Raw genomic sequence first — 11,974 nt, forward strand, 5'->3', positions numbered from 1 at the left:
TTTTAAGTATTTGATAGGCTGGTGATAAATCAACACCCGTGTTGACTGACGAGGGGCCTGTTTCTCAGGCCTTTAATCACTTCCCTGGCTGTTTTTGTGCCTGTTTGTCCAACAATCTTAGTAGCTGCAGACTTGAATGTGTGTCCTTGTTCATTGCAGTGTGAGGCTATAATGTTATTGTTGCTGCATACCAATAGATGGTGTATAAAAAAGTCAGATTCTCAGAAGTTCCAGATAAGTATAATATTAACAATTTAGTCCATATTTTCTAAAATGTATATACTGCAAGAATGAGACATTTCTGTCTTTTTAAAATTTAATACTTTAAACTTTATTTAAGCTTTAAATTAAACTTTACATTTTACTTTATTTCATTCATAGTATTGTCTTGAAAGGACTTCCACCAGGATCATATTTTTCAGAAGGAGATCACAAAATCCAATATACTGTGTATGACAGAGCTGGGAATAAGGGAACTTGCAAATTTTTGGTCAAAGTCAGAGGTAAGATCACTTTCCAGCTAAAAACAAGTTCAGTCATTGAATCCAAACCACATTCACATGTTACTCGGAGATGTGGACTAGTTTCCTGAATGCACCCATCAGGTGCATTACAGTTCCAATATATCTGGAAGGCACAACACTGTTACAGGCTAATGTAGACAACACAAAATAAATAGGAGCCATCCTTTTCAAAAAAATGTGGAGATAGTAAGTTGATACATTTTGTATGACTGAACTACTACTCCATAATCTCTATTGCACATAGTGCTGGGATTGACTATGGTTTTCTCTTGAGGATAGCAAATTCTCTCTCAGATGTAGATAATTATAACTTCACAGTTTAGCCCAGTAATTTGTTATATACTGCTATAAACGGTTAATTTGTTGATCAAATCTGAGCATCGCATTCTGTTTACCAATGTGATTTGTTGCGCTTTGGAAATAGAAAAAATCCAATTGGTTTGTAGTTGAAATTCCCATCGTAGCAAAGGGGTATAACTGATGGCATTATTCTGGTTTTAGGATCACTGGAAGTTCAAGTTTGTAAATGATAGTGTGGTATGAAAACAGGATTGTTATCCAGATAGCCTTTTTATTATCCCATGAATTAATAAATTATATATTACTTATTAATTACTTAGGTAAAGGTAAAGGTTCCCCCACACATGTGTGCTAGTTGTTTCCAACTCTAGGGGCCGGTGCTCATCTCCGTTTCAAAGCCGAAGAGCCAGTGCTTGTCCGAGGACGTCTCCGTGGTCATGTGGCCGGCATGACTAGATGCCAAAGGCGCACGGAACGCTGTTTCTTTCCCACCGTAGTGGTCCCTATTTTTCTACTTGCATTTTTACGTGCTTTTGAACTGCTAGGTTGGCAGAAGCTGGGACGAGTAACAGGCGCTCATTCTGTTACGCGGCACTCGGGATTCGACCTGCCAAACTGCCAACCTTCTGGTCGACAAGCTCAGCGTCCTAACCCACTGAGCCATCACGTCCCTATTAATTACTTAACTAGAAATAAATAAATAATCTTTCAAGAAGGTGCTAGATTTTCATTTAGATGTATCAGAAGTGGTGATGAATTACTGAATTCTGTTATTTTGTATTTAAAGTTAGGCGCTGTGGAAAATTGAATGCCCCGGACAATGGCTACATAAAATGTTCTGGTGATGGCGATAATTATGGTGCAACTTGTGACTTTTCCTGCATTGGTGGGTACGAATTGCAGGGAAGTCCAGCAAGAGTTTGCCAGTATAATTTAGGCTGGTCGGGAACAGACCCAACCTGTTCACGTACGTGAGTAATGAATAATTCCTGTAAGAGGAGACTGGACAACCATTTGTCTGAAATGATATAGGATTATCCTGCCTGAGCAGGGGGTTGGACTAGAAGACCTCCAATGTTCCTTCCAACTATTATTATTATTATTATTATTATTATTATTATTATTATTATTATTATTATTATTATTATTATTATTATTGGATATAGATCAGGATCATTTGCATTATTTGAAACATAGCTTAACCTAATAGCCCAGTTTCTTCAGGTATTTTATTCATAATTTACATGTAGATTAAGTGAATAATATTTTGCCAATAACCACTAAGAACCTTTATTTTGTAAAATGGCAGCCAACATAATAGCATTGCTTTTTATCTTTGTTTTCATTGTATTAAAGCGAAGAAAATTCTCTCTTTTCCCATAGATCTTCAGTGTTAGAGATCTATGGGAATTTATGGAAAGATCTGTAAATATTCTTAGCTTTCTGTTTTTTTCCTAAAGTTTTCTCCATTGTAATTCTCAATTCTTTCTTAAACTTAAAAAAAACCAACTGGTGCTGTAGTGTTCAGAATTGGAATGAAGAACACAGCCAATAAAAGGTTATCTGAATTATGAAAATTCATGAATTTCCTCTAACATTCTTATTCTGTGGATTTCCTGGTCTTTCTGGATAAATGCTGATTATTAAAACCCATATAATAAAGTTAAAAGAATTGAAGGGAGGGGTAGATTGAAGTTTTATTTCTATCTTTTTTCATTTCTATTTCTAAGACTGGGAGCTCAAGGGGGAAAACATCCACCAAAGAATGTAGGGCTGCTCACACAGCTCTTGTCTGCAACTGCTTAAATTAAATGAGGCTTCTCCTGGGGTTGGGCTGCTGAGCAATCCAGGAAAAAAAAATCCAGCCGCTTTAGGAAATTGATGGCTGACGCTGCACGAGCAAACTCTAACTTTCCAAAGCATCTTTCCCCTTTCAAATGCAAAACTCTACGCCACCAACTTAAAAAAAATGACTTCAGATGTTACAAATTAATTACTTAGTTGGACTGTTGTGTGGTCTGGATTTGAAAGCGGAGGGGGTGTGTGGAGGATTTGGCACCCATTTCTGTCACTCTCATGGGACCTGTTGAAATTGTATACAAAAAACTGATCTTTCTCCAGGAGCTGGAAAAAACTCTTTAAACTTTGGCATTAGCTAAGAATTTTTCTGTCACCTTTTCTATAAGATTTGTTGTTTATTTTCAAGTTTCTACATGAACATAGTAGCATCATTAATTTTTATATATATCTTTTCAGCTATGAATATTAATACCGGTGTGAGGACAGCAGCAGCTCTTCTAGACCAGTTTTATGAAAAACGAAGATTGCTTATTATATCCGCTCCTACTGCATCCAATTACTTTTACAGAATGCAGCTGGGAATATTGCAGGTAAGGAAAAGTTTATTCGTAAGTGGAATTTAATTCTACTCCCAAATTAATATAGATGGACAATGTGTTTAATATTGTTTGCTCCTTCATTTAATACACATTATGATAATCTGGACCCACATACACACAAAGGGCTAACTGAATGAAATGAGTTCCAGTTCTTGTTAAACAATGGAGGTGATTCTCGTAATTTCCCTTTAAATCCACCCCTACTTTGCCACTGCTCACTCTTCGAGAAAGTCTTTAATCCATTCTAGATTGGATGGAACCAGGGCACAGGGGGTACAGACGAATCAACAAAATTGCTTCCTCTTCTGCAATAATTCAGCTTAGGGTATAATGGTCTTCATACAACTTGGAGTTACGCTTATTTTTTCCCCTTCAAAATGAGTCTAAAAATTTTGGGCAGACCTATAGGAACAGTCACTTTAATTCAGAGACCTTTATACCTTGACTTCTTCCACTCCACTTAAAGGCTGTTTTCCTGCTCCCTCCCCACAAATAAATAAATGGTTCATATACAGAATGAAAGGGGACTCTTTGTTTTTGGATATGGGCCAAAACGTTTCCAGGAAAAAACAATCAGAGCCTTAAAAATGTGTCATTAAACAGGTGTGAAAGTAAATTTATTTTCCATGTCATGTGTAACCACACCTTTTTTTGCCAAGCTTTCAGAAGTGAATAGTTTAAGTGCTAAACTATTTCACATTAAAAACATTTAATAAAATTAGTTTCTATCTATTAATGTTGCCTTTGTCCAATCATATTTGTAGAGAGTAAGGAAGATAATTTAGATGGAAATTTGCAAGGGCTACCAAAAGGAGTTGTCATATTTTTTAGTCTAAAGCAACAAGATAATATTTGGAAGTGATTGAGGCAGATGCCTCACTAATTCACTGGAGTATAAGAAGAGGGACAGAGTACAGCACAATCAGGCTTGCAAGATTCTGTTGTTATAGCCAATGTCAATAAAAATAGTTTTTAGTCTTCCTGTGAAATTGACTTCCTGATCTGGTTTGCTTGGAGTGACTCACAGATTGTGAGGTGACTAAAACATAAATGATTGTCTGAAGAGCCTCCTACGAATGGCACATTATATACGTTTGTGCAAAGGCCCTCCTGACCTCATCTACCATTTGCCACCTGCTTTTTGAGCAGAGCTGTGAATCCAGGATAATCCCAGATTGTGGCCCCATCTTGAACAGAGACTTACAACCTCATCCAAGACCAAAGATGAAAACCCCTCAGATGCAGGAGGCTCAAATAATCATAGCCATTTGATTTTGCCAGGATTCAGCCTAAGCCTGTTCCTCCCCATCGAGACCTAAACAGCCTCAATACGTTGGGTCAGAACATTGCAGCAATAACTGGAAGGCCCAAGGTCAAGATATTTGATTTGGTATCATGTGCATATTGATGACACTAGACCCCAAGTGGATGAATGGCCTTCCCAGCTGTTTCATATAGAGGTTAAGTAGGCAGAGTGAGAGTGTCAAGTCCTGAGGTACTTTACAAGTGAAGGGCAATCAACCAACCACAGAGGGAGGAGAACCATTGCAACAGTCCCTTCCAAATCTTTGCAGCAATCCAGAAGGATACCGTATTTTCCGGCGTATAAGACGACTGGGCGTATAAGACGACCCCCCAACTTTTGAGATGATTTTCAAGATTTTTCGTCTTATAGGCCGGAAAATCAGCGAGCCCAGGAAGGCACGCCCTCCCCTCTCACTGTGGAGGAAGCAGGGCAGGCTGGCGTCTCTTCTTTATCACTTTCATTTGAGGAGTTAGTTAAATCTTGTTGAGGAATATATACAATATCTTCTACCCTTTCCCAGCCTGACTGTTCTTGAAAAACAGCGCTAGAACTACAATAAATGTTTTTAGTACCTTTCTCCCAGAACCGATAAGACTTATGGTTTAACTCATAGCCAACAAAAAATAATTGTTTAGCTCTATGTTCTCCTTTATTTCTTATTGAACTTGGAATATGTACCCAAGCAGGTGTCCCAAATGTGTGAATATAACTAAGATTTGGTTTTCTCTTATACCATAAGGTATAAGGAATTTTACCTGTAGCTGAACTAACCACATTGTTTAAAATATGATTAGCACATTTTGCTGCTTCTCCCCATAAGCTATCAGGTAAACCAGAATCTTCAATCATAGATCTAATCATAGCTTGCAATGTTTGGCCCCTCCGTTCAACAAATGCATTATGCTGAGGTCTATAAGGAGCTGTACGTCTATGCTCTATTCCCTCTGAAACTAACAGCTCATTGAACTGTTTATTAACAAACTCAGTTCCATTGTCTGTTATTATGGTTTTTACATTTAACTGAGTTTTCCTTTGTACAAACTTGAGCCAATTAGATATTGTTTGTATAGTTTCAGTTTTTGACGTAAGGAGATAACAGAACCCATATCTGCTATAATGGTCTAGAATATTTAATATGTAGCAAGCACCCCCTAAACTGGGTTTCATAGGACCTATCAAATCCATAAATACCAGTTCTAATGGAGTTGTGGTTTTAAATCCATCTAACCTATTAGCTGGTGCTGCCCTGCTCTTTTCTCTACCACATACGTTACACTGCAGATATTTCTTACAAGCCTTTAACTTAAACCCATTAGACAAAGCTACAGTTCTTTTTAGTGTATTAAAATTCACATGACCCAATCTTCTATGTAATAAATGAATACATTCATCATGTGGTTTTTGATTTGTACAAGTAGTAGCCATTATTATAGGATCATTGCTAATTACAAACAAACCGTCTTTCATATTAGCTATTAAGTTCACTTCATTCTTTTGAATAAGACATTCCTCCCCTTGGAAAGTAACTTTAAAACCTGCTTCCAATAATGCCTTAACTGATAATAGATTATAATCACATCTGGGAACATATAGCATTTCCAAATTTTGTTTTAAAAATGAACAGTAAACCTTACCCTCTCCAGAGACCTTGACTCTCCAGCCATTAGCCATAGAAATATATTTTTTACTAGACCTTATATTCTCAAAATCCCTTTTTATTTTTGAAATACAGTGTGTAGCTCCACTATCTACCACCCACCAATTGTGGTTATTAGTAGTTCTATTAGCTACAGCTACATTAATCAGCTTTTTATTCTTTCTATGGCTTTCCTTTCTCTGACAATTACTATTCTGACAAAACTTAGCAATATGTCCCTTTAACCCACAATTAAAGCATTTCCTTAAAATATAAGCAGATTCAGTCTTCTTTATTTCTTGTTGCAATGGCTCTCTCAACTGTTTTCTCTCCATACGACATCTTGATTCTTCCAACAACCTTCCAGTTATTGAAGAAACAGTTAGGTCTTCTTTGGACAAAACCTCCAAGGACGATACAAAGGCATCGTAGCTCTCATCCAATGATGATAAAATGATGTAAACCTGGTGAAGCTCTGAGAAAATAAGTTCTTTTTCTTGCAGTTCCAACAAAGTTGCTTTTATAAAGTTAAGGTGAGCTAACATATCGCCATTCTTTTCCAGTCTAGCTCTAAATAGCTTTCTGGTAAGATTTATATGAGCACCAACACTGTCCCGAACAAAAATCTTTTTCAACTTAGCCCAACATTTAGCAGCAGATTCTTCTCCACGCACATGGACTAGCTGTTGGTCTCCTAATGTTAGCCCAATGATAGATAAAGCCTTATCATTGTCTTTATTGAAGTCTACAATCTTCTTGTTATCTTCTTCATTAGTTGGATCCCAGGCATTTACATCAGGAGGATTATGGACTATTTTCCAAAGACCTTGATTTTGTAATAGCAAACTACATTGTGTAGACCAGGATACGTAGTTTGACCCATTAAGCCGGGTAATGCAGAATGGATTGAATAGTCCTTGTGCCATTGTCTGAATTTGAAAACTCAGTTAGGAAATATAAATACAATACTGTGCCTGTCCTCAGCACCACACTGGATCTGGGCCCATAACCATTATTAGAATATGTTGTTGAAAAAATGGTTTGTTTAACAGAGTATTATTAATACACAGTGGAAGTTGTACTGGGACTTTTAGGCAAACAGTAATGCACTAACACGAGTTTTATAACTTATTTTTACTCAGACAACAAAAAGAAACACAGTAAGAAATAGTCCAAGTATCAATCCAGTATCATGCACATAAAAGTCAGTCCATAAAAACATAGTATCAAAATACAAAAGCTGCTTACCAATATCAAAAACAATATACACTGTAGCAAGCAGTTGATTCTTGAGAGAATAAATATCAAGTTAGCAAACAAGAGAACAAGAGGTATCCAAACACTAACATCAAACACATATACAAGAGCAACTACGTGTAACATCTAACTCTCTTTTATGTGGAATAATTACAGCCACACCCTTAGGCCGTTTAACTCCTTAAAGGTGCTTTTACTCCATTATATAATATTGTCACCCAAATCAAGTTTAATCTCTAACACTGCACACACGCGCGCTCCCCGGCTCCTAAGGAGTCCTCGGGGAGCCATGGCAGGCGCCTCATGCTCTTCCCTCTTGAGGCAGGATCGGCGGAGCCGTCCGGCGTCGGGCGGGAGCCGGCAGGGCAGTCCTGCGCACGCGCGCACTCCCCAGCTGTTAAGGAGCACTCAGCAGCCAGGGAGTGCGCGCGTGTGCAGGACTGCCCTGCCGGCTCCCGCCTGACGCCGGACGGCTCTGTCAATGCTGCTTCAAGAGGGAAGAGCGTGAGGCGCCTGCCATGGCTCCCCGAGGACTCCTTAGGAGCCGGGGAGCGCGCGTGTGCGCAGGACTGCCCTGCCAGCTCCCGCCAGACGCCAGCCTGCCCTGCTTCCTCCACAGTGAGAGGGGAGGGCGTGCCTTTCCGGGCTCACTGACTTGCAGCCAAGCCGAAGCCGAAAGGGGCTTTTCCTTCCACCCACCCTTTGGAATAGACGCAAGAGCGCCCGGGGTCTGGCATTTGCAAGGGGGAGGGGAAGGGGCTGAGAGGCTCTTGGGGGTGGGAAGGGAGATTCACGTTGGAGGGGGGACTGGACTAAGGAGGCTTGAAGTTGCTTTGCAAGAACGGGGGCGCTCAATTGATTCATGTACTATTTTCCGGCGTATAAGACGACTGGGCATATAAGACGACCCCCAAACTTTTGAGATGATTTTCATGGGTTAAAAAGTCGTCTTATACGCCGGAAAATATGGTACCATGGTTAAAGGTATCAAAAAACCACTAGGATATCAAGGGCTACAAGGATGGCTGCACCATCCCCACGTCAGCACAGGTACCAGAGAACTAAGAAAGTATCATTGCCATCTCTTGGTTGATCATATAACATTTTGTAAGCCAAATACAATAGCCTCACCTTAATGATTATCACAAACACATTGTATAGATACTTTTCATAATTAATCCAGTTGATTATCTTCCTGCTTTACACAGCCAGCTCAATGTGGTTTAGATCTGCGGCATGTTACAGTGATTGAGTTGGTTGGGGTTTATCCAGCACAACTGGGAAGAATAGGATTAAGACTGATGCCTCCTGCCTTGGCTGTACAACTCAGGTAAATTAACACAAACTCTAAATTTCCTCTGGCTGTTTGCCTTTAATGTCTCGATTATGTTTTTAGAGCAGGATTTGAGATTTTTTTTATTCAAGAGGACTCCTAAATTGAACACCTTGTTTAAATATTTTACCCAAATTTGACAAATAAAATAAAGTAAAATTTAATGATCCCCACATTCTAGTAAAATTAACATGTTCTTTAAAATATATTCTTCGCTTCATTAATTTGTGACAAATTGTTATATTCTGTTCACTGCACAGAGTATGATTGCCTGCTGAACTGTGCATGAGCATACGTCTCTCTTCCCTGCGTTGCCAAGCAGCCATGGGAAATACTAATAGTCTAAGTTTAGGTACTTTTCAATATTTGCTGCTATAAATTGTTCACCTGATTGAATTTCTTTTAGTTAAATGTCATATTTCAAGGTCATAATGTGAAAACCCTTAACATTATGGATTGATCCTAGTGAAAAGCAAACAGCTTCCTTAAACTGTAAAACACCAACAACTTTTCCTATTTTGTAGTACAGAGTTATATTTCAGCATAAGGGCAACACAGGATTTGTTTTAAAAATGTTCTCTGACCTTTAGTTACATGAGTGTACAGCTATCCTGGTAATGTATACCAGTTAAGAGTACCAGAGGCATGGAGTGTCTGTGCAATGAAATGCTTTCTAAAGCAAGAATAAAGTGAGCATGCTTACTGTCTAAAGACAAGATGGAACTTTGCTACATTCCTTGGAATTTTAAACGTACTAGATCAGACATGTCAAACACAAGGCCCGGGGGCCAGATCCGGCCCGTGAAGTGGTTTCATGTGGCCCGCGAAGCCATCCTGGAAACAGTGAGGGAATGGCCCCCACTGCCTTGGCCCTGGCCCAGAGACCCTCCTCCTGCCAGAGACCCTCAGATCTGTCCCACTCCTGCCCAGGCCCCCATAGGCACCCTTGATGCGAACGATGTAGAGCTGGCCATGCCCACCCAGTAGGCCATACGCACTCCAGCCACGCCCACCCAGTAGGCCACGCCCACCCAGACCATACCCACCCGGCCCCCTGAGGGCAACCGCAATGCTGATGCGGCCCTCAATGAAATTGAGTTTGACACCCCTGTTAGATATTCAAGGTATTTATTGCAGTACTAAGTACTTTAAATTTATTTCTCCGTTGGAGGTTTTGGCCACAGCAAGAAAATACATATGGTCAAAAATGCAGTGTGAGAACTGGATTACCTTTGTTTGATATTTAACAATTATATCTGGAATGAGGATTATTTTCCTTTTCAGATGTGGACTAAATATTGTATTCTCTAATCAAAAGGGAATATTACTGCACATAGGAATGAAGATCAATTTCACCCATACATTGACTGGAGAAGCAGCTACAGCAGGGGTGTCAAACTCAATTTCATTGAGGGCCGCATCAGCATTGCAGTTGCCCTCAGGGGGCTTGGTGGGTATGGCCAGGGTGGGCGTGGCCTACTGGGTGGGCATGGCTAGAGTGCGTATGGCCTACTGGGTGGGTGTGGCCAGCTCTACATCGTTCGCATCAAGGGTGCCTATGGGGGCCTGGGCAGGAGTGGGACAGATCTGAGGGTCTCTGGCAGAAGGAAGGTCTCTGGGCCAGGGCCAGGGCCAAGGCAGTGAGGGCCGTTCTCTCACTGTTTCCAGGATGGCTTCGCGGGCCACATGAAACCACTTTGCGGGCCGGATCCAGCCCCCGGGCCTTGTGTTTGACATGTCTGAGCTACAGGAAGCTTGTTTAGTCACTCCTTTCCAAATAATGGTCAGCTCTGTTGATGATTGGTTTGGGTAGAAGAGAAAAATATTGGGGTCTCCTGCATCAGCGAGAAACCAAGGGCAACTAAGGGAATTGCAGAAGGAAGGAGGTGCACATGAAGGACTGTTCTTTTTTCCTGTCCCACCCTTTTCTTTGCCTGCCTTACATGTTTAGTTTGTAAGCTCCAGATATGGACTGATACATGCTGCTTTGGGATACTTTTGTCTAGAAACAGATGTTCTTGAGAGATCCTTGAATGGCCATGAACATGGGCAGGAGTACTAATCAGGAGTGTTAAGGTAACTGTTTAGTGAAAGACAAAGGAGGTTGTTAACAAACTTGTCTCTTTTCATACCTTCAGGTTGTTACTTCGTATCCCTCACTACAACTTTTATATGGTAGTAGTTGATAAACACGGTGTGGACAAAGAACGATATCCCTTTCCAGCAACCCCTGCTGAGCTCTTTGCACTCATTGACACTTTCCCTTTGAGAAAAGAAGAGATGAAATTGCAAGCTGAAATTGGCCGGTCTTGTCCCTGATTTCAGACTATAGACGTTCAGATGCCAGCATTTTCGCTGCCTAAATTTTTCTGGTGCTACACAAAGCGTGAGATTATGAAAGTCACTGCTGTACAGAAGCCTTTTTCTTGTATGTGTGTGTTTAGGCTATGAATGTTGCAAAACCTCTCATTTAACCTATAAATGATGCCTCTTTATCTTGTCAAAGATGTGAAAGGTTCTTGTAAAGATATTGAATTGCTTTGGTTGACCCTCCCATGTAAATGTTTTCTTTCACAGATCTTTTATTAATAAAACATTTTTGCATTTTACAGGTTTAGTATTTATATTAACACCATGTTACAAAGCTGGTTGTTTTTTTCATTCAGCAAAAAGGCTCCAGACTACTCTAAGTTTAAAGGAGTCTCACTGATTTCAGTCAGACCAAACATGACTGAATAGGGATTCATCGTTAGGCAGCCCACAGAATTTTCTCTTCTGGTTGTATGGCCACATTGAGATACAGGCAGTCCTCAACTTACAGCCATTCATTCAAAATTACAATGGTACTGAACAAAGACTTTCTACTTGTGCCTAAACTTACAGCTGTTTCAGCGCACCCACAGTTACACCAGGCCTTCTTACCAAGACTTGACTTGCACTGTTCCCCAAGCTTTGCACGATTTGGAGAATTCCAAAGCCGCCAGAGTCACCTCGCAGCTGGATAGGCGGCAAACAAATTTAATAAATAAACAAAGCATCACAAGAGCAGGCTCCACTCTCATGGTTGTTTGGAAGCCTCATTCTTCCGAGTGTGGAATTTGGAGAAGGAGGTTTCCAAAGGATCATGAGAAAGGCGTCCACTTGGAGAATGGTGCAAGGCGGCCTTGGCAAGCAGGCCTAGTGTGGCCAGCAGCTACCTTGCATATGTAAGCAGCTGAA

General features: G+C 40.3%; 1 protein-coding gene across 2 annotated transcripts in view; it reads left to right on the forward strand.

Annotated features, from left to right (window-relative positions):
• SRPX (sushi repeat containing protein X-linked) overlaps nt 1-11,350 on the forward strand; it is a 52,727-nt gene extending 41,377 nt beyond the window's left edge. For both annotated transcript variants that reach the window (XM_083363055.1, XM_083363056.1), the window contains 5 exons: nt 382-503; nt 1,612-1,791; nt 3,081-3,214; nt 8,631-8,752; nt 10,894-11,350. In XM_083363055.1, coding sequence (XP_083219181.1) covers nt 382-503; nt 1,612-1,791; nt 3,081-3,214; nt 8,631-8,752; nt 10,894-11,074 — 739 coding nt within the window. In that variant the 3' untranslated portion in view covers nt 11,075-11,350. The remainder of the gene's footprint in view (nt 1-381; nt 504-1,611; nt 1,792-3,080; nt 3,215-8,630; nt 8,753-10,893) is intronic.
• The last annotated feature ends 624 nt before the right edge of the window (nt 11,351-11,974 follow it).

The sequence above is a fragment of the Vipera ursinii genome (assembly GCF_947247035.1).
Source record: "Vipera ursinii genome assembly, chromosome: 4".
In the NCBI taxonomy this organism is placed as follows: domain Eukaryota; kingdom Metazoa; phylum Chordata; class Lepidosauria; order Squamata; family Viperidae; genus Vipera; species Vipera ursinii.